Raw genomic sequence first — 24,056 nt, forward strand, 5'->3', positions numbered from 1 at the left:
TCTACAGACGTTAAAGTAACCTCTGGCGTGCCACAGGAGAGTGTTATGGGACCATTGATTTTCAAAATATGTACAAATGACTTAGTAGATAGTGTCGGAAGTTCCATGCGGCTTTTCGCGGGTAACGCTGTAGTATACAGAGAAGTTGCAGCATTAGAAAATTGTAGCGAAATGCAGGAAGATCTGCAGTGGATAGGCACTTGGTGCAGGGAGTGGCAACTGACCCTTAACATAGACAAATGTAATGTATTGCGAATACATAGAAAGAAGGATCCTTTATTGTATGATTATATAATAGCGGAACAAACAATGGTAGCAGTTACTTTTGTAAAATATCTGGAAGTACGCGTGCGGGACGATTTGAAGTGGGATGATCATATAAAATTAATTGTTGGTAAGGCGGGTGCCAGGTTGAGATTCATTGGGAGATTCCTTAGAAAATGTAGTCCCTCCACAAAGTAGGTGGCTTACAAAACATTCGTTCGACCTATACTTGAGTATTGCTAATCAGTGTGAGTCCGTACCAGCTCGGGTTGACAGAGGAGATAGAGAAGATCCAAAGAAGAGCGGCGCGTTTCGTCACAGGGTTATTTGGTAAGCGTGATAGCGTTACGGAGATGTTTAGCAAACTCAAGTGACCGACTCTGCAAGAGAGGCGCTCTGCATCTCGGTGTAGCTTGCTGTCCAGGTTTCGAGAGGGTGCGTTTCTGGATGAGGAATCGAATATATTGCTTCCCCCTACTTATACCTCCCGAGGAGATCACGAATGTAAAATCAGAGAGATTCGAGCGCGCACGGAGGCTTTCCGGCAGTTGTTCTTCCCGCGAACCATACGCGACTGGAACAGGAAAGGGAGGTAATGACAGTGGCACTTTACATCTACATCTACATCTACATCCATACTCCGCAAGCCACCTGACGGTGTGTGGCGGAGGGTACCTTCAGTACCTCTATGGGGTTCTCCCTTCTATTCCAGTCTCGTATTGTTCGTGGAAAGAAGGATTGTCGGTATGCCTCTGTGTGGGCTCTAATCTCTCTGATTTTATCCTCATGGTCTCTTCGCGAGATATACGTAGGAGGGAGCAATATACTGCTTGACTCTTCGGTGAAGGTATGTTCTCGAAACTTTGACAAAAGCCCGTACCGAGCTACTGAGCGTCTCTCCTGCAGTCTTCCACTGGAGTTTATCTATCATCTCCGTAACGCTTTCGCGATTACTAAATGATCCTGTAACGAAGCGCGCTGCTCTCCGTTGGATCTTCTCTATGTCTTGTATCAACCCTATCTGGTACGGATCCCACACTGCTGAGCAGTATTCAAGCAGTGGGCGAACAAGCGTACTGTACCCTACTTCCTTTGTTTTCGGATTGCATTTCCTTAGGATTCTTCCAATGAATCTCAGTCTGGCATCTGCTTTACCGACGATCAACATTATATGATCATTCCATTTTAAATCACTCCTAATGCGTACTCCCAGATAATTTATGGTATTAACTGCTTCCAGTTGCTGACCTATTTTGTAGCTAAATGATAAAGGATCTATCTTTCTGTGTATTCGCAGCACATTACACTTGTCTACATTGAGATTCAATTGCCATTCCCTGCACCATGCGTCAATTCGCTGCAGATCCTCCTGCATTTCAGTACAATTTTCCATTGTTACAACCTCTCGATACACCACAGCATCATCTGCAAAAAGCCTCAGTGAACTTCCGATGTCATCCACCAGGTCAATTATGTATATTGTGAATAGCAACGGTCCTATGACACTCCCCTGCGGCACACCTGAAATCACTCTTACTTCGGAAGACTTCTCTCCATTAAGAATAACATGCTGCGTCCTGTTATCTAGGAACTCCTCAATCCAATCACACGATTGGTCTGATAGTCCATATGCTCTTACTTTGTTCATTAAACGACTGTGGGGAACTGTATCGAACGCCTGGCGGAAGTTAAGAAACACTGCATCTACCTGGGAACCCGTGTCTATGGCCCTCTGAGTCTCGTGGACGAATAGCGCGAGCTGGGTTTCACATGACCGTCTTTTTCGAAACCCATGCTGATTCCTACAGAGTAGATTTCGTCTCCAGAAAAGTCATTATACTCGAACATAATACGTGTTCCAAAATTCTATAACTGATCGACGTTAGAGATATAGGTCTATAGTTCTGCACATCTGTCCGACGTCCCTTCTTGAAAACAGGGATGACTTGTGCCCTTTTTCAATCCTTTGGAACGCTACGCTGTTCTAGAGACCTACGGTACACCGCTGCAAGAAGGGGGGCAAGTTCCTTCGCGTACTCTGTGTAAAATTGAACTGGTATCCCATCAGGTCCAGAGGCCTTTCCTCTTTTGAGCGATTTTAATTGTTTCTCTATCCCTCTGTCGTCTACTTCGATATCTACCATTTTGTCATCTGTGCGACAATCTAGAGAAGGAACTACAGTGCATACTTCCTCTGTGAAATAACTTTGGAAAATGACATTTAGTATTTCGGCCTTTAGTCTGTTTCAGTATCATTTTGGTCACAGAGTGTCTGGACATTTTGCTTTGATCCACCTACCGCTTTGGCATAAGACCAAAATTTCTTAGGATTTTCTGCCAAGTCAGTACATAGAACTTTACTTTCGAATTCATTGAACGCCTCTCGCATAGCCCTCCTCACACTACATTTCGCTTCGCGTAATTTTTGTTTGTCTGCAAGGCTTTGGCTATGTTTATGTTTGCTGTGAAGTTCCCTTTGCTTCCGCAGCAGTTTTCTAACTCGGTTGTTGTACCACGGTGGCTCTTTTCCATCTCTTACGATCTTGCTTGGCACATACTCATCTAACGCATAATGTACGACGGTTTTGAACTTTGTCCACTGATCCTCAACACTATCTGTACTTGAGACAAAACTTTTGTGTTGAGCCAACAGGTACTCTGAAATCTGCTTTTTGTCACTTTTTCTATACAAAAAAATCTTCCTACCTTTTTTAATATTCCTATTTACGGCTGAAATCATCGATGCCGTAACCGCTTTATGATTGCTGATTCCCTGTTCTGCGTTAACTTTTTCAAATAGTTCGGGTCTGTTTGTCACCAGAAGGCCTAATATGTTATCGCCACGAGTCGGTTCTCTGTTTAACTGCTCAAGGTAGTTTTGAGATAAAGCACTTAAAAAAATTTCACTGGATTCTTTGTCCCTGCCACCCGTTATGAACGTTTGAGTCTCCCAGTCTATATCCGGCAAATTAAAATCTCCACCCAGAACTATAACATGGTGGGGAAATCTACTCGAAATATTTTCCAAATTATCCTTCAGGTGCTCAGCCACAACAGCTGCTGAGCCTGCTTTAACCGTGACCTTCACCCAAATCATTTCACATTTCGGATCTCCGTCAATTTCTTTCGATACTATTGCACTTCTTATCGCTATAAACACGCCTCCCCCTTCACTGTTCAGCCTGTCTCTGCGGTGTACATTCCAATCTGAGTTTAGGATTTCATTACTGTTTATGTCTGGTTTCAGCCAACTTTCTGTCCCTAGTACTATATGGGAGTTGTGACCGTTTATTAATGAGAGCAGTTCTGGGACCTTTCTATAGACGCTCCTGCAGTTTACTATTAGCACATTAATATTGTTATTCCCTGTTGCATTTTTCCTACTCCTACCTTGCCGCGTCTCAGGAGGCGTTTTGTCGGGCCTAGGGAGGGGATTCTCTAACATGCACACCGTTGGGTGGCTTGCGGAGTATAAATGCAGATGTAGATGTTCATTTTTGTTTTCTGTGAATTGGTTTGAAATTTCTGCTAATGTTCAACTACAAATAGTTTCGCCGCTACTAGGGAAAGGATCACAGACAAATCAAAGTGGAACTAAAAACTCTTAAAGAAATGAGTAGCTTGTGCTGCAAAAACTTGTTTTTAATCTAATACCAGGATAGCGATACCAAAATCTTTTCATACAGAAGATAAGAACTCTTTTACCTCATATCCATTACAATCTATTATATAGACATACGTTTTGCTGGATGGACGTATCGACGCGTTGCTGCATATGTTGGGTATAATGAATCGGTGGTGTGTCACTGTTTCAGTAGTAGCCTGTGGAACATTGCCATACTGTAGCCCAACGTCTAGACGTCGACGTAGTACACACACACCAAGATCAACGCGTTGTGAGAGTAGCAATGGTCGACCGAACATCATGGAGGGAAGAAATCTGGACACACGAGTCACCTGATGTACTACCAGGGACCACTGGGAACCGCCTACTTGTGGCAGGACTAATATCAAGTGTGCCTCTGGCCACGTTACCACTGTCGTAACGACGCCGCCAATCAGGGTTACTCTGGTGTTGTGAGAAACTTGACTGGAGAGTGCAAGGCACTATATTGTCTTCAATGGTGAGAGTAGGTTCGGTCTGTATGACAGTAACGGATGCACACATGATCAGCGTAGAACTGGTGGGTGTGCCATTCAAGATACACAGGTGTCACCCCAGGCTTCACGGTGTGGCGGGTAAGCAGTCGCAGGTCATGGTCACATTTGGTGTTTCTGCAGGGTAAAGTAACTGTTACGCCCATCCTCTTGTCACTTCTTCGACAGGAAGGTGATGTACTTCTTCAGCAGGAGAATGAACGTCCACAAACAATGTCTTCAGGGCGCACAACAACTTGTCTGACCCCAGATGACCAGATCTCATGTATGGGACGTGGAGAAGCGGATACTCGTTCCCCAGAGCCATTGCCGAATTGCAATAAAAAGTGCAAAGTGCTTGAAAAAATCTACCGCAGGATGCCATTGGGCATCGTTTGCAGTCGAGAATACACGGCTGCGTTTCGGCCAGAGGGGGTAGGGGGGGGGGTTTGTACACTATGTACTAATGAGATTATTTTGGCACTCTTTACTGTGAGGATTTGCTTCATTTGGTTTGTAATTGTCATCACAGATTCCCACAATGATGAACTGCCTATCACATCACTTGGAAATAAAATGACCTGAGCCTTGAGGGTGCTGCATTTTTTTTCCGGCGGTATATGTTACAGGATTTGTTTCAAAAACTGAAGAAAGTAAACGGTAATGGCGACCACACAAGTGGCCTTTTATTCGACTACACGGACAGGCCTTATGCACTACGAGGACTGTGATAATTGCTACGACGGGTTACTTGCCCGTATTTAAAGGCTTGGTCCAGCCGCGGCTCACTTACTGATGTTGACGTTGGCGATGCGGCAGCTGGCGAGGTCGAGGTCGGTGAGCAGGGGCTGCTCGGAGAGCTGGAGCGGCGCGTCGCTCCAGTTGCCGCCGCGCAGCGCCACGGAGCGCGCGTTGGTGCCGGCCAGCAGGTCCAGCACCTGCTGCAGCTGCAGCTCCACCTCGCCGTTCACCTCGGCGCGAAGCTCCACCAGCTCGCCGCCCAGCTGCCAGCACCAAGAGGTGGCCCTCGCATTAACTATGCCTATGCGACGTCCTCGCAGTACTACTTTTATGAACTTATTTTAGTGTTTTCGTATTGTTTTGTACCTTATTTGTCAAACGGTGTTGGTTCCTTATTGTATTTTCGACATGAAGGAAATCAATGGACTCAGTCACAGAAAGCAGTCAGTACTGTTGTATGCAATTTGGTTTATATCGATTCAATTACTCCTATTCACCACTGTACGGAGAGCATTCGTAGAATTCACCAGTTATAGCGCAAACTACGCTTGGGAAACACATGACATTGTAACAGGGAGTACTAGAAGATTGGAGCCAAATGAATGGTATGCTATATATACTAAAGTCACCTAAATATCTGAACCATGTAACGTTTGCGTTGAAAGAAACTGATGCTAAATATGAAGAAAAGAAATGCATATAAATACACAAAACTGCAACTAGTCACTTTTTTGAATAGTTATTTATTATTCAATGAAAAGGTTTTCGAACCTTTCCAGGTTCATCTTCAGATGTTTTTCGGGCCGTTACATCACTCTTTCGAGCATAATTCTGGGTGGTGGCTCTGTGACAAGAAGATGGAACACGCTTTAACGTATCGCCATGAGTATTGTCTGTCTGTCGATATGGATTCATAATTTTAGTTTTGTACTTACTGCAACCGCATGAGCCCTTTTTCTGTTGGTGTCCATCTGTCTGCTTCCATTTCTAAGGCCAGTTGATACATCATTTCATACACATTTACACAATCTGTATGCATTTACACTTTTATGGCGAAACTGTGCCAACATCCACTATGTGCTATACAACTTTTGTTTGTTTTAAAGCTCTTGACAAAAATATATTACATAGGCTACTTTGCTCAGAGATGTCATTTGTTTTGTTTGAATGTATTAAAGGCGATGTATGGGTAAATACTTTGATGATACTTGTGTTAACATGAGGGCTTTAAATAAAATAAATAAATGAATTACTACAAGTACAAGCTTCAAGTGATCTGATGTCTGTTCATATATTAACATATAATACAATAAATTTATGAGCAAATACTTCAATCAAAATTGGCATTAACATGAATGCCCAGGAATAAAACAGTACAGAGTTATAGTATTTGCAATGGCATGCAGCTGTTTGTATAAGCACGAAATTTATACTTAAATTTAAAACAATAATAAAACTTCAAATGAACTGCTGACTTATTTCCGCTTTCACATTAACATGATATGGAATATTAATAAGGATTGATTCTGTTTATTTTAACTGAAGGTAATATGTTTAAAAATTATAGTATTTGTAATGAAGTAAAGCTGCTTTTATGACCATACACTTTGTCTTTAGAACCAAGAACAAATGTTCAAATGAACTGTTGAATATTTATATTTTTTACATCAACATGGTCAAGAATGATAATAAAAGCAGATTATCTTTTTTCAGCTGGAGGCAATATGTATAAACGTTATACTATTTGTAATGAACTGCAGCTATTTATATGACCATGAGCTTTAAATTTAGACTATGTCAATTTATATGTCAACAAAGAACATCGTATCATCTCATATTGACATGAGAAAAAGTAAGTGCTCTGATCTCAAAGAATGTAGTAAATTCCCACAGTATCTCTTCTCAAATCGAATTAAAGCTGTTAAACAAAGGCTTTAAGCACAATATTACCCCTACATCAAATAAAAACATTATTAAAGACTTAATAGGGAGCACAAAAATTTAATGCACTGCAGCCAAACTAAAACACAATGAACAAAATGCTACAGCCCAAAAAGCAAATGGCATCATCATGAGGAATATTCAGCAGAACAAAAGGTACAATAAGATGAGTAATGAACATAGGACATTATGCGGCATAAACAAGAAACTATTAACCAACAATCCCCTCATTCTCATAGCAGACAACGGTAGCACAGGTGTTATTATACAGGAATCAGTTTATATCAACAGAACTTATGAATTCTTCAGAAATAATAACATAAAAGCCCCTTCTCCCAAACTTGAGGGTAAAATTATATAGTTCCTCAAAATCCGCAACTTCTTGTTGACACCAATAGAAGCAAAGCATTGTACAGTAATGAATACATCAGCACCAAAACTGAGATCACGACATAGGATGCATAAACCACAATACCCAATACATTCCATTGTAAATTCCATCAAGAGTCCAAGCTATAAAAATCACCAGGAAACGTAATGACATTATTAACAAGGCATATCTATTTGAACATAACTTCTCCATAAGAAACTGTTATGAGCTCATCATTAGCATCAAAGTATCCCCATTCCAGCCACAGCTAGATTGTCATCTTTTGAAACAGTCAACTTATGTACTAAAACACCTGTCAAGGAAACAGTATAATAATAAAGAACGTCCTCAAACATGGGTAGAGCTCAAATCTATGAACTCATAGAGATGCTGGACCTTACATTAACACACAACTACATCCTGTTCAAGAACACATTTTACATTCAGATAGATGGATTGGCAATGAGTAGCGGTCTTACAGGCTTGCTAGCAGACATGTATACTAACAATCTTCAAAACAACTTTTTTTAGATTACAAGCTGAACTGAAAAATAAGCTACTTTATTACAAACACTGTGTTGATGACACTCTCATTTTGTTCAATGGAACAACAAAAGAAATAGAAAATCTAGCCAATGAACTTTATAAATTACACCATCAGTGTAGAATGTGTAACACAAGAAGGCATTAACTATCTTGATTTAACAATCTCAAATAAAAATCAAAAGAATAAATTTCAAATTTTCAGAAAGCCAATAACAACCAATATTACCTCTTGCCATCCAGGCCAACACAAAAATAGCATTTTTCAGAACAATGGTTAAATACAAGCTTAAATCCTAATGGACACAAGTGAAAGACAAAAAGAAACAGAAATTATTAAATGAATGGCCTCCAGCAATGGGTACAATCATACACTAACACATAAACTAATTCATACAACAAAATAAAATCAACCAACTGCTGAACAGGAACCCACAAACAAGAAGACCTTATTTATAAGCCTGCCTTTCCTAAGGAAGACTGCTCACCAAATTGTCAACCACTTCAACACATACAACAAAAAAATAAAACTTCTTCACCAACAACAAAATACAAAATAAAATAATACACAGCACCAAAATCACAACACAACAGTATCAAAAGTCAAGTGTATACAAGCTCATTTGCAAATCATGTCCAAGCTTCTACATCGGACAAACTGGTAGAAGATTCACAATAAGATTTAAAGAACGCGTGGATGCAATCTGTTTTTCACAGTGTGAACAAATCCAGCTTTGCCTCACATCTTGCCCAACACAATCATTCTGCTAATAGATAGAACAAAACCTCCAAATACCGAATTTTACCAACAAAGGCATGATACTTGACAACCTTGAAGAAACTGAAATCTTTATCAACAGAAATACAGCAGCTGCCTACTTTCTCAATGACCAAACTGAAATGAGAAACAAATGTTTCGGTCAGAACCTGAAAGACTAACTACTTCGAAAAACAAGTAATCAACCAAACAAACCTACACTATCTCCATAACCCCCTCCCCTAAATTCCCCTCCTCTAACCATCCCCTATCCCTTTCTTTATATTCTAACTACACTGGCGATGGAGAGATTTCATCCCCACCGTAGCTCTCAGTGGTTCACAACCCCACAACAGGCTACAGCAGTCCACTCACCCCACCACCATCCCACACCGAACCCGGGGTTATTGTGCGGTTCGGCCCCCAGTGGACCCCCCCCCCCCCCCTCCTACCTCCCGGGAACGTCTCACAACAGGCGAGTGTAACCCCAAATGTTTGTGTGGTAGAGTAATTATGGTGCACGCGTACGTGGAGACTGTTTGTGCAGCAATCGCCAACATAGTGGCTGGCTCTGAGCACTATTGGACTCAACTGCTGAGGTCATTAGTCCCCTAGAACTTAGAACTAGTTAAACCTAACTAACCTAAGGACATCACAAACATCCATGACCGAGGCAGGATTTGAACCTGCGACCGTAGCGGTTCCAGACTGCAGCGCCTTTAACCGCCAACATAGTGTATCAGAGGCGGAATAAGGGGAACCAGACCGCATTTGCCGAGGCAGATGGGAAACCCCCTTAGAAACCATTCAGAGGCTGGCAGGCAAATCGGACCTCGACACTATTCCGCCGGGCTGATTCGCGCTGGGGCCGGCACGCCTTCCCGTTCGGGAAACAGCGCGTTACAGCATGCGGCTAGCCGGACGGGGCGAAATTCGATTAAGATAACATTGATGCCCTTTGTGAAAGTGAGGAAAATCTATAGGACCTGTTGAATGGAAAGGTCTACAGATCACAGAATACGATCAGAGTGTAGACTAGTAGTCCGTAGGAGCATCAGAAGTGAGACCAGTGACAAACTTAACATCAAAATATGTAGCATGTAGGAAGTGAAAGAGTTCTGCTTCCATGGAGACAAAAGCACACAGAGGAAACAAGGTAAATATAAAAAGGAGTCACTAACCTGACAAAGAAATTTCTGATAATTTACACTATCTCGTCAAAAGTATCCGCACACTATAAGTAGACATTAATACGGGCTGTGTCGACCCTTCTCCGTTATCATGGTTGAAATGAGCTGGACAGTAAGTTTCTGAATATCTGTGAAGGAATAGTAGCCCATTCTTCCTCAAGAGCCGGGACTAGAGTAGGACACTGGGGCCTTGAGCGAAATCTTACAGTGTAACCCATCCCAAAGGTGTTCCATTGGGCTCAGGCCGAGATTCCGTGCAGGCCAAAACATTTCAGGAACGTTTTTGACCACAAAGCATTGCTTCACAGGCGCCGCTTTTTGACAGGTGTATTGTCGTGCCGATCCAGTTCAAATGGCTCTGAGCACTATGGGACTTAACTTCTGAGGTCATCAGTCCCCTATAACTTAGAACTACTTAAACCTAACTAACCTAAGGACATCACACACATCCATGCCCGAGGCAGGATTCGAACCTGCGACCGTAGCGGTCGCGCCTAGGACCGCTCGGCCACCTCGGCCGGCGCCGATCCAGTCATTGTCTCCAAACTGTTCCTCTACCGTAGGCGGTACGCATTTGGTGAAGTGTATTCACACCATTCTTAAGCGGAGTAAAGGAATCACATCCTAATCACGAAAAATACCCCCCATATCGTAACATCTCTGCCTTTGAACTTCAATCTCGGCACTACACATGACTGCAGGCAACGTTCTGAAAGCCTTCGTAAATACCAAAACCTGCCACACGGTAAGCATTATTTATCACCCCAAATCACTGGTTTCCAGTGATCCACTGTTCAGTGACGACGGTTTTCACAACACCTCCAGCTTAGCAATTTTTATAGAAATGTTTGGTTTCTGAGGAGCTGCTCGACTACTGTAGCTCATTGTTTTTAACTATCCACCCACAGTCATTGCGCTAGCTGGATTGCTAGTAACGGATTTGTAATTCACGAGTGAGTCCTTCCACTGAGTTCTTGCGATTATTTTGTAACCGTCTTCTGCAATGGTCAACGGTTCCAGTTCGTGAGTACATGAAGTCTACTTCGTCTTTATTTAGCTGGGTTGTCCCTTCGCGTCGGCCTGAGTGGCTGAGCGGTTCTAGGCGCTAGAGTCTGGAACTGCGCGACCGCTACGGTCGCAGGTTCGAATCCTGCCTCGGGCTTGGATGTGTCTGGTGTCCTTAGGTTAGTTAAGTTTAAGTATTTCTAAGTTCTAGGGGACTGATGACCTCAGCAGTTAAGTCGCAAAGTGCTCAGAGCCATTTGAACCATTATTTTTGTTCCTTCGCGTTTCCATTTCACAGGCACATCACCATTAGTCGACTTCGGCAGCTTTAGAAGCGTTTAAATGTCCGTGATGAATTTAGTTCACCTTCAAAGTCACTGAGTGAGCTCTGCTGACAGACCCATTGCACCGTTAATGCTTCTCTGCTGATAAAACAATACTCGCCGCTTCCTTTTGTACTGGCTCCTCAGCCTGTTGTGACAGTTGGTGGTGTCCCGATAAGTTTGATCAGATAGGTTGCGTTTCGGGGGTAGAATTGTATAGAAGTGAGTCGTGAACTGTCAAAAAAAAAAAAAAAAAAAAAAAAAAAAAAAAAAAAAAAAAAAAAAAAAGGCAGAAATGTAAACGGTGGAAACGTAAGAGATCCAGTGTTGCAGAAGGATTCTGAAAATGGATTTGACCGATAAGATTGAAGGTTGCCCGTAGAATCACTAAGGTAAGAAATATACTGACGGAAAGAACGTCACAATACAAACATACAAACGAAAGTTAGAAGGCGTCTTCGTACATCAGATTGTACGCCAGTCGCATAAGAGTGTCGCTAGTACCGCCTCTGTAGGGATGCAAATCAGGTTTGCTTTAAATACAGGCTGTAACAGTCATGAGCGTTAGTTACCTTTGAGATTCGGCGTGGTGAGTGAATGTCAGTGAAGAATGGCTTTGAGGCTACGAAGACACCATTATTGATATCTCACTGAGTACGAATGGGGTCGTGTATCATGGCTATTGGAAGCTGGATGATCCTTCTGTGATACTGCAGAAAGACTTAACAGGAATGTAGGCACTAAACGATTGTTGGCAGCGGTGGTCACGAGGATGTGCGGTCGCCAGGAGACTGGCCTCCGGACGGCCGCATGGCTCTGCCGAGAGGGAAGACTATAGTGATCTGTGCATGGCTCTGGCGCATCGTACTGCATCTGCACCAGCAATCTGAGCAGCAGTTGGGACCACAGTGACACAACGGACTGTTTCAAATATTTTACTTTAAGGACAGCTCCGAGAAAGGTGCCCTGTAGCGTGCATTTCACTGACCACAAGCCACCGTCATTTGCGACCACACTATTGTCAAGGTAGAGATCATTGGAGAGCAAGGTGGAGGTCTGTTGTGTTTCTGGTGAAAGCTGATTATGCCTCGGTGCCAGTCATGGCTTAGGAGACCAGTGAAGGCCCTGTAACCAACCTGTCCGCTTGCTCGACACAGTGGACCCACACCTAGAATTGTGGTCTGGGATGCGATTTCGTTTGAGAGCAGTACCACTCTCCTGACTGTCCCACGCAAACTGACTAAAATTTCTACGTCAATCTCGTGGTACCACCTGTTGTACTACCATTCATGAATAGCATTCCAGGGGGTGATTTCCAACAGAATAACGCTCGCCCATATACCTCTGTAGTAACCCAACATGTTCTACAGAGTATCGACATACTGCCTGGGCCTGCTCGATCACCAGATCTGTCACCAGTCGAGCGCATATGCGACATCATCGGACGACAACTCCAGCCTTTTCTTCAAACAGCATCAACTGTCGCTGTACTGACTGACCAGGTACAACAGGCATGAAACTCCATCCCATCAACTGGCATCCGCCACCTATACAACACAGCGCATACACCTTTCAGTTCTTCTATGGAAAGCTGTGGCAGTTCGACCATTTAATAATGTACTAGCATAACGCATTTGTAATGGCGTATCTCTCGCTGAAATTAAACTGTAGTCTGGCAACGTTAATGACCAAAACATACTATCTACACAAATCTATTCCAGAAATTTCATTAATGAACATCTTTTTCCGCCAATGTATGTGAAAACGCTAGTGTTGTTATCACAATGTTAAGTGTAGTAGATACTACACTACTGGCCATTGAAACTGCTACACGACGAAGATGACGTGCTAGAGACGCGAAATTTAACCGATAGGAAAAAGATGCTGTGATATGCAAATGATTAGCTTTCCAGAGCATTCACACAATGTTGGCGCCGGTGGCGACACCTACAACGTGCTGACATAAGGAAAGTTTCCAACCGATTTCTCATACAGAAACAGCAGTTGACCGGCGTTGTCTGGTGAAACGTTGTTGTGATGCCTCGTGTGAGGAGGAGAAATGCGTACGATCACGTTTACGACTTTGATAAAGGTCGGATTGTAGCCTATCGCGATTGCGGTTAATCGTATCGCGACATTGCTGCTCGCGTTGGTCGAGATCCAATGACTGTTAGCAGAGTATGGAATCGGTGGGTTCAGGAGGGTAATACAGAACGCCGTGCTGGATTCCAACGGTCTCGTATCACTAGCAGTCGAGATGACAGGTATCTTATCCGCATGGCTGTAACGGATCGTGCAGCCACGTCTCGATCCCCGAGTCAACAGATGGGGACGTTTGCAAGACAACAACCATCTGCACCAACAGTTCGACGATGTTTGCAGCAGCATGGACTATCAGCTCGGAGACCATGGCTGCGGTTACCCTTGACCCCTCATCACAGACAGGAGCGCCTGCGATGGTGTGCTCAACGATGGACTTGGGTGCACGAATGGCAAAACGTAATTTTTTCGGATGAATCCAGGTTCTGTTTACAGCAGCATGGTCGCATCCGTGTTTGGCGATATCGCGGTGAACGCAATTTGGAAGGTTGTATTCGTCATCGCCATACTGGCGTGTGACCCTGCGTGATGGTATGGGGTGCCATTGGTTACACGTCTCGGTCACCTCTTGTTCGCATTGACGGCACTTTGAACAGTGGACGTTCCATTTCAGATGTGTTACGACCCGTGGATCTATCCGTCATTCGATCCCTGCGAAACCCTACACTTGAGCAGGATAATGCACGACCGCATGTTGCAGGTCCTGTACGGGCCTTTCTGGATACAGACAATGTTCGACTGCTACCCTGGCCAGCACATTCTCCAGATCGCTCACCAATTGAAAACGTCTGGTCAATGGTGGCCGAACAACTGGCCCGCCACAATACGCCAGTCACTACTCTCGATGAACTGTGGTATCGTGTTGAAGCTGCATGGGCAGCTGTACCTGTACACGCCATCCAAGCTCTGTTTGACTCAATGCCCAGGCGTATCAAGGTCTTTATTACGGCCAGAGGTGGTTGTTCTGGGTACCGATTTCTCAGGATCTATGCACCCAAATTGCGTGAAAATGTAATCACATGTCAGTTCTAGTATAATATATTTGTTCAATGAATACCTGTTTATCATCTGCATTTTTCCTTGGTATAGCAATGGCCAAAAGTGTACCTCATTCGATACTGTCGAGCTACGCTGTGCACACTTTCAGGACGGGGTGTGTGGGTACTCACCATGAGCGTGGCGTTGTGGATGTAGTGCAGTCTGTTGAGCACGCCCTTCCTGGCGGCGGTCGCGTGCCGGACCACCGCGCTCACCAGCACCGTGTCCCGGTTCAGGCACGCCGACGGCCTGCAACACGGCGCAGAACGGTGAACAGGTGAGGCACAGGAAATCCCCTAGTCTCCAGCAGGTGACACCCAGTTCAGTTCATTCTCAAAACTAAAGACAGCGTGTGTTTGAAAAACATTGTTTCATTTTCTTACATGTAGGCAATAAAGCACTGGTCAAAAGTGGAAAAAAGTCCTATAAATACATGTACGGAAACAAATACAAATTAGGCCACTAAATAGTCAACATCGTGAAGGTGGCGCGCAACAAACTGGCATGACATGCTTCATGCTTGGATGTGTAAAGAGAGAGTGGAAATATAAAACATTCTAACTGCCCATTTTTTCCCCAACCTGCTGTGTCCGCGGCAGGGTCGTCTCTACCATTAGGCAAGATTAGGCGGCCACCTAGAGCGGCAAAATTTTTGGGGGCGGCAGCAGGCGAAAAAAATTAATTCCAAATTCAACAGCGAAAGAACTGAGCAAATGAGGGGAAGAGTGGATAATAAGAAAAATTACTCACTTTGATGAAAGTAAATACATTGCTTTTACCAACCTCAAAACTAAAGCAGCCGCTACTGAGTACGGATCGAAACAATAGAAAGAGCCACTGCCTCTAGACAACCACAAAATCCATCCCTCACTGGGATTCGAATCTGCACTCATCTAGGACGAATGATCAGAGGCCAATCGCTTAGGCCACTGCGCCTAATAAAAATTGTAGTACCCTCAATGGCCAACGCAAACAAGACGCCATTTATTTATTTAATCGCAAGAAACTGAATGCTGAAAAAGATTAGAGTCATTCCTCATTCTAAAAATATTTCGATCAAAACAGAAACGAAATAACATCACTACTGTCCAGATAACTTATTTTAATGCTTCAAATTGTTTCCCACAGTATGGCATAAATTCTAAACTGAAGTACGAATTCATTCGTACCAGAAAATAGTTCCACACCTTTATCTGCCCATTTCCTTGTAATTAAACAAAGTAAGTAATTGATGTCAAATTTGGATGGACTGACATATTCAACTGAGTTCTGTTTTAAAATTTGCAGCACATAATTCTCATTTTAATTGTTTGGGGAAATTTCAAAAATTGAAGACAAAAAATGAAAGACAGATGATTTTTGTTGTCCTCATTCACTTCAGAAGCAACGTAGGACAAAGCATGAAAGACAATGAGAACGGCTGGTGAGCTCAGTTTAATGATTAAAAATATGACAGGAGATTTGCAGTGTTGTGCCGTTGGATACTCGTGGCGGTGTTGTGGGGGTAGGGGGGAGTGGCGTGCGTGGGGGAATGGTTGGGGGAAGGCAATCGGGGAGACGGATGGTAGTGAACAAGAGGGGCGTCAGTTTTCAGTTCTCGTCTAGAGCAGAAAAACACCTAGCTGCGGCCCTGGTCACCAGAACTCTGTTGCATGTCCCTAGATTAGCTCCAACTGCCAAATCACGGAGAAAACATTTTAATCATTCGTTACTAGACAGCGCAAGATGTTTGTGCTAAACGGTATTTCCCAGTAGAGTCCGAAATGTCATCCGTTAAGGTTTCCTCCATGTAGCCTGGCATGTTTTGAAGAGTACATGAATGAAGTTGAAATTTACGTCGCATATTAAGACATATGGTTGCTAGGGGATGAAGAAAAACTGTAGCTACTAAGTCAATGCAGGCAAAAGATACGACAATTTGTTTAGCATATTTCGATAGCCGGGAAGTCACTCATCAAAATCCACTGGGTTTTTTCCATTGACCCAGAAGCATGAAATATGCCAAGAGCAACGTTTCACAGTAAAACCAGAGGAAAAATTCGAAAACCGTTAATTTCTAGTTATATCACACGAAAGAAAAATTATTTGTTATGAGATTTACTGTCTGTCCATCGGTCTGTTAAGACCTGTTTTTCTGAGGAACAGGTAGATAGATCAGGTTGAAATTTATATCACATACAGAGGTCTACAGTCCTCTGGTACTGTAAAAGCCAATGAGATCAAAAGGTACAGCGATTTTTGTCAAATGTTTTGATACTCGCGGACTCACTCATTAAAACCTATAACGTACTACTCTTTGACGTAGAATCATGAAATCTGGCAAGAAGAATGGTTTCATAGTAGAAGTACAGGAAAAATTAGAAAACTGCTAATCTATAACAGTACCACACGAAAAATATTTCTTTTATCATTTGTTATCTCATTTCTGACTTGAAATTAAGATTTTCTTGAAATTCTTGGAATCCCCAGGATCGTTATCTTGCCACTGTCAGTATAAATAACAGGCAAAATCATCGAGATTCTCGATTCCCGGAATGGATGAGCTGTCTATATACGTAATAAAGTTTTATACGGAACAGTCAGCGTGCGAGTCCTAGCCGCACCTGGCCAATATTAATTGCTGCGTGTAACGTAATCATTGCGAATTAGAGAATGACAATTTACTGTAGATGCAGCATGGACGTCAAATCAAACTAGACGTTACTTCAGAATGACAATAAAGCCGAAACAGTCGTCGTAAAAAATACTAAAAGTATTGCAGCTTGTCTCGACCTTTCCTTTTCAGAATGTCGTTTTATGATGTGTACTACGCTGAACGCCCAGTCGAACGAAAACTATATAATTTTTTAGTCTGAAACAGAAAAATGGAGAACTTCAAAAGAGGAAAGAGCATGGGAGATGTTGGCTATGCCGTACGTCATCTGAAAGGACAGCTGCAAAACAGAGACACCCGTTGACGACGTTGCCCTCTCTTTCTCAACAGCACAGGGAGTCTATAGTAAACTTGATCCCAAAACGGAATTGTGTAAAAAACAGAAGATAATACTGCGATTTTTTCGTGAATTTCACTTTGTTACTCTCTTCTGGCAACTTTAACCGATATGAGAAATTGTTTTGTTGACTTTAGTTTTGCTAGTGAAAATATTACTGCTCTATATCTGTGCTAGTATTGTCACCAATAAAGCATAGGGACTGTGTATTATCGGAACTTGTACAAAACTTTTCCTATTGGCAGCTTCCTGTTATGGCTCTTAGAACGTTGTTAGTAAATTATTTATTTTCTAACTTGTCTCTTTCTTTTTTGCAGTGATGAGGTGAGCAGCATGATTCTATGGTATCAAAATATGTACACAATATTTCTGTATAAAATAGGTTATACACAAAAAGAGATGCATTGTTTTTGATTCGGTAACGAAGTACTGTCATTCAAAAGGGTGTAAGTCGCCACTACTCTTCAATCTATACGTCGAAGAAGGAATAACGAAAACAAAAGAAAGCCCGCATCTCGTGGTCGTGCGGTAGCGTTCTCGCTTCCCACGCCCGGGTTCCCGGGTTCGATTCCCGGCGGGGTCAGGGATTTTCTCTGCCTCGTGATGGCTGGGTGTTGTGTGCTGTCCTTAGATTAGTTAGGTTTAAGTAGTTCTAAGTTCTAGGGGACTGATGACCATAATGTTCATAGTGCTCAGAGCCATTTGAAAACAAAAGAACGTTTCAGGAGTGGGACTAATATTCAAGATGAAAAGAGATCAATGGTAACATTTGTTGATGACATATTCTATCCTCAGTAAAAGTGAAGAAGAATTATAAATATAATTAACAGTCTAATGAGTACAGAATATGGTCTGAGAGTAGAAAGAACAAAATACTGAGGAGTAGCGGAAAACAGCTAGAAGCTGAACGTCAAAATTGGGGACCACGAAGTAGACGAAGTTAAGGACAGCTAAACGATACATGGCGGAAGAAACAGGAAGGACATAAAAATGCGAATTAGTACAGGCACAGAGGACATTTCTCACCAAGAGATTTCTGTTTCTATCAAACAAGAGACTTATACTGGGGAATAAATCCCTGAGAGTGTACCTTCGGAGTACAGCGTTGAATCATGGACTTTGGGAAAAAAAGCACCAAAAGAATCAAAGCGTTTCAGATGTGGAGCTATAGAAGGGTGTTAAAGTCAGGTGGATTGATAATATAAGGAATTAGGTGCTTCTCCACAGACTCGGTGAAGAAAACACTGACACGAAGAAGGGAGAGGACGATGGGACATGTGCTGAAACAGTAGGGAATAACTTCCGCAGTACTAGTGGGAGTTTTCAGGGTAGGAACTGTAGGGGGACAGACTGAAATACACCTAACAAATAACTATGGGCTCTGGGTGCAAGAGCTACTCTGAGATGAAGAGGTTGGCTGAGGAATTCGTGGCGAGCAGCATCGAACTAGTCAGAAGACTGGTGACTAAAACGTAACTTACCGTTCACCCTGTCCACAGGAAAGAAATATCAACAGACTAGAACTTCTGGTTAATACGACTGACCATTTTCGAGGGCTCAGGTGGTAGAGCATTCCTCGCATAATTCAGTATACAGTCTGAACTCTTGGTAAACATTGCAAATTAGTCCTAATTTATGTTCCAGAAGCGAATTCCCCTCTAATACTTTCCCTCGTGACATTCAGTCGAGTCTGATGCAGTTCAGAATTGGAAATTTTGAAAAAGTGCTCTGAGTCCACCTACCCCTGTTGCTTACATCGCTTGTCATACAAAGTTGCTGGCATAAGCTGTCCCCAGTACACCTGTGGGCAAAGATGAAGGGTGAAGATCGATTAGTAGACGCTGATCAAGCGCGCCTATCGCGAGAGAGGCCAGAGAGACACCCACAAGCAACACGCCGACAACGCCCTCTCGACAGCGTGTATTTAGGCTGGAAGGCCTCAGGCAGGTTTAGTTCATCACTGGCACCGACATTACATAGCAACCAGATTAATGACTATAGTGGGACTATAACTGATGAGCTTGTACCAAAAATTATGGACACAATTCAAGTTAAGTAAATGTTTCCAGTTTATGTAAATAAAGAACAGTATCAATCCACGTGTGTATTTGTGTTGTAGAAAGAGGATACGGTCACCGATAACAACAACCACTCCCTTTTTTCCTTGTGGTACAATACTCTACAGTGGCCAACGAGGATATTTCAGTAGCGATCGAGAATAATCAACTTGACCGAAGATTTTGCTTGCTTCTCTTGTGTTTTAGCTTGCAGGGATGCTGGCTTCCAAATGTTCATATTTCTTCACTTGTTGTTGTGTTCTTGCATTTATTCCAAGAGGGAAGCAGCACAACTAATTATATTTCGCTTTTCGGAGGCTTTGCTTGCTTTTTGATATAACGTGTTTGTGTAAACCATTAATTCCACACTCCCTGTAGTAGATGGTCAATGTGACGGATTTAACACAAGCTTTTCAGTTTCAGAACCAACAAATGTCTACCTTACTGGCGACAACTACGGGCCGCACAAGCGGCCTTGGCCCTACAGCCGCAGCCGACCGACAGCCCAACCAGCCCAACAAGAGCCGCCGACCAGCACACCAACGTTCCGGCAATTTAACGACACAAAAGAGGAATGGCTCGAATACCTGACTCAGTTTCAAGCACATTGTCAAGTTCATCGCGTTCAAGGTACTGTAGAGTTACAATACTTCCTTTCGATTGCGCGGCCCCATTGTTCAGGTTAATACCAAAACTATTCCCGACGAACTCGTTTATGACCAAGTGATAGCTGCATTCACTCAGTAACTCAATACTATGACCTACAAGTCCAAGTAGTTGTAGCTAGATTTCAGTTCATTCACTTGCAGAGAAATCCGGAACAGACGTACCGCCAGTGGTACACAGATTTAACGGGCGTAAATAGGAAGTGTAAATTTAAGTGTAGTTGTGGCAACTTTGACAGTGATTTAATGATACGTGATGCAACAACATTCAATGTCCCAGACGGTAGAATACGGGAACAGCTTTTAAAGTACTCTGATCCATTACTTCCATGCGTATTGCAAATCTTAGAGCAGTATGATTCGGGTGCCATAGCATTAGATATAAATTGTAGACTGGCAATGGCAAGGAAAGCGTTTCTGAAGAAGAGAAATTTGTTAACATCACATCGAGTATAGCTTTAAGTGTCAGGAAGTCGTTTCTGAAAGTATACATGGCTATGTATGGAAGTGAAACGTGGACGATAAATAGTTTAGACAAGAAGAGAATAGAAGCTTTCGAAATGTGGTGCTACAGAAGAATGCTGACAAGGGAACCTCCCCATCGCAACCCCCTCAGATTTAGTTATAAATTAGCACAGTGGATAGGCCTTGAAAAACTGAACACAGATCAATCGAGAAAACAGGAAGAAGTTGTGTGGAACTATGAAAAAAATAAGCAAAATATACGAACTGAGTAGTCCATGCGCAACATAAGCAACATCAAGGCCAACATAAGCTGAGAAGTGTCGTGGTCCTGTGGTTAGCGTGATCAGCTGCGGAGTGAGAGGTCCTTGGTTCAAGTCTTCCATCCAGCGAAAAGTTTAATTTTTTATTTTCAGACAATTATTATCTGTCCGTCCGTCCGCTGCGAGGTAACTGCACCGTAGTATGGGGACGCTACACCTAAACAACATATTCCCGTCATGTGACGTACATGCCGTCACCAGTGTCTTATACAATATATCAGACGTGTTTTCCTGTGGATGAATAGGTTGACCTATGACCTTGCGATCAAATGTTTTCGGTTCCCAATGGAGAGGCACGTCCTTTTCATATACTAATCGCACGGTTTTGCTATGCTGTCGCAAAACACAGACACTAAACTTATTACAGTGAACAGAGACGTCAATGAACGAACGGACAGATCATAACTTTGCGAAAATAAAGAACGTAAACTTTTCACTCGAGGGAAGACTTGAACCAAGGACCTCTCGTTCCGCAGCTGCTCACGCTAACCACGGAACCACGTCGCTCCTTACCTCACATTCTCCTTGATGTTGCCTATCCTGCGCATGGACTACTCAGTTTGTATATTTTGCTTATTTTTTTCATAGTTCCACACAACTTCTTCCTGTTTTCTCGATTGATCTGTGTTCAGTTTTTCAAGGCCTACCCACTGTGCCAACTTATAACTAAATCTGAGGGCGGTGCGATGGGGAGGTTCCCTTGTGAGGATTAGATGGGTAGATCACATAACTAATGAGGAGGTACTGAATAGAACTGGAAAGAAGAGAAATTTGTAGCACAACTTGACTAGAAGAAGGGATCTGTTGGTAGGGCATATTCTGAGGCATCAAGGGATCACCAATTTAGTATTGGAGGGCAGCGTGGAGGGTAAAATTCGTAGAGGGAGACCAAGAGATGAATACACTAAGCAGATTCAGAAGGATGTAGGTTGCGGCAGGTACTGGGAGATGAAGAAGCTTGCACAGGATAGAGTAGCATGGAGAGCTGCATCAAACCAGTCTCAGGACTGAAGACCACAACAACAACAACAACAACAACAGCATTAGGTAAGTCTGACCAGGCCCCCATTTGTCGGATCGCGTCGCCCCTTTCTGTCGATCGCCCCGAGCATCCACAACAAAGAACGTGTCCACAGCCGCGCGGACAGCCACGTAGGCGTGTAAACAGGCCTGTGTGTTATGAGAAGTCTTAACCTAGATGTTTGCCATAAAAGACAGGATTGCCCATCCCGTTAGCGCAACGTGTTACACGTGTGGAAAGAAGGCCATGTCCAAGCACTTTGTTTGCAACGGCATTAAAACGCCAATTTTACCTGCTCCGAGAAAAAACAGGCTCATGCACATGCAGTGAACGCTATGTTTTTAAACCCTACAACAGTTTCTGACAAAAGTAAGGTTAATGTTCTGCCTCCTTCCCTCCCTAGTGCTGTGCAACGACTAACAAACTATTTGCGTCATTACGAATTGCTGGCCGCCCGTTTATTGTGAGAATTCCAGGAACGTATGGCATATCTACAAAGGAGACATAGTACACAACACTTTTGCGATCCATCCGTGAGTGTCTGGGGTCCCAGCCAGGTCGAATTAAAGGAAGACGTAACGATTCAGAGGCGTGGTGCTAGGATTGTTACTAGTACGTCCGACCAACATGTATTACAGAAATTTCCCGGTGAACTCAAATTGATATCCCCGGAGGGGAAGAAGGCTGCCTTTTCGCGAAACACTCTTGAGGAAGAGTAGTGAACCGGTGTTTGAGATAGACTGCAGAACGATCCAATTGCCATGGACGTATATTTTACATGAAGACCGCGAAGAGAAGTTAAGAAATATCAAGGCTCATAAGGATACATTATAAACAGCAATTTTCCCCTCTTTCCATTTGCGGATGGAACAGGAAATAGACTGGCAGTGGTACAAGGTACCCTCCACCAAACCCTGAATGGTTACTTGCCTAGTATATTTGTAGATGTAGATGTAGAAAACCTATGAACAGTACATTTCCCCTTCAAAGATATCAGACAAAAAACAAAAAAGAATCACTGATTAAAGTTCTAGGGTCCTTTTGGAAGACTCTAAGCAGGTGACAACGGTGGATTAGTCTGCAAAAATTAAGCTAGTTACGATTCTTGATTCTTATAGCTAGCTGAAAAGCCATCTCCTTTATACCAATATGAGTACTGTTAAGAAATATCGGTTTGGCACTTAATAGTCTCTATACCTAGATTCATATTTCGTTTGAGATGGCAAATGACTGACCTACATATTCAGACTTCTCCTCAGCTCTCAGCGTTTCGTTTTTTTCTTTTCTTTTTCTTTTTTTTTTCTAACAGAATGACATGCGGACCTGAAATTTGCTGTGGACCAATCTATATTTGTTACCATCACACGGTGTCTTAGACGCCTTACTTGCCGAGCAAAAAGAAAGCACCACTGCAAACTGATATACACAGCTCTGATATTCACAATAATTTTATGGTTAATTGTGAACCAGCTTTCGGCTTGTCAGGCCATCCTCAGATAACGATAACTAAAGTTGTATTGTGGAATATTAATAGTTTTTTACACGCCTACGTTGATCCAAGTATAGACGGAATGTCCCATAAATGTTAAAAACAACTTTACGTGAATCTTAGGAAATAAAAACTATAAAAATTGAAGGGTAAGCAGGCACGTTGTGAATTTTCCTAAAACCTCTTATGGGTGACAGGTGAATACTTGATGGATGACATTAAAACACACCACCATTGATATTATTATGCCGTATTTTATAAAAAGATTTTTAAGGAGATAGCTATCAGTTACAATTCTTTTTATCTTGCTCAAATTTTAACACGACTACATGTTTCGAGATGTAACCTCTTCATCGGACAAAAATCACAGTACAAAAACATTTAACTTTACTACACATAGAGCTTAATATAAGAGCGTGTGGTGTGGGCTGCCTGCGAACAAAGAGAGCTAACTTCCCGTTTGTGAGGACGTCTACCTCAATTTGTGATCTATTACCAACAAGAAAACGTAAAGATTCAGAAACAGATGTTCTCTTGTTATATTATCGCCATCACTTTTGCTCTCTGGATTTTTGTTGTCTTTTCTTTGTGATATTGTGAAGTTCACTAACAACAGTACCGTGCACAGAAATCAAGACAG

At 42.8% G+C, this 24,056-nt stretch overlaps 1 protein-coding gene across 1 annotated transcript in view; it reads right to left on the reverse strand.

The window, feature by feature from the left end:
• Positions 1-24,056, reverse strand: part of LOC126176603 (toll-like receptor 2) — a 400,052-nt gene that overhangs the window by 170,391 nt on the left and 205,605 nt on the right. Inside the window, exons 4-5 of the mRNA XM_049923763.1 lie at positions 14,541-14,658; positions 5,195-5,405 (exon numbers count right to left, since the gene is read on the reverse strand). Coding sequence (XP_049779720.1) covers positions 5,195-5,405; positions 14,541-14,658 — 329 coding nt within the window. The remainder of the gene's footprint in view (positions 1-5,194; positions 5,406-14,540; positions 14,659-24,056) is intronic.

Source organism: Schistocerca cancellata, chromosome 3, assembly GCF_023864275.1.
Source record: "Schistocerca cancellata isolate TAMUIC-IGC-003103 chromosome 3, iqSchCanc2.1, whole genome shotgun sequence".
NCBI classification, from domain to species: Eukaryota; Metazoa; Arthropoda; class Insecta; order Orthoptera; family Acrididae; genus Schistocerca; species Schistocerca cancellata.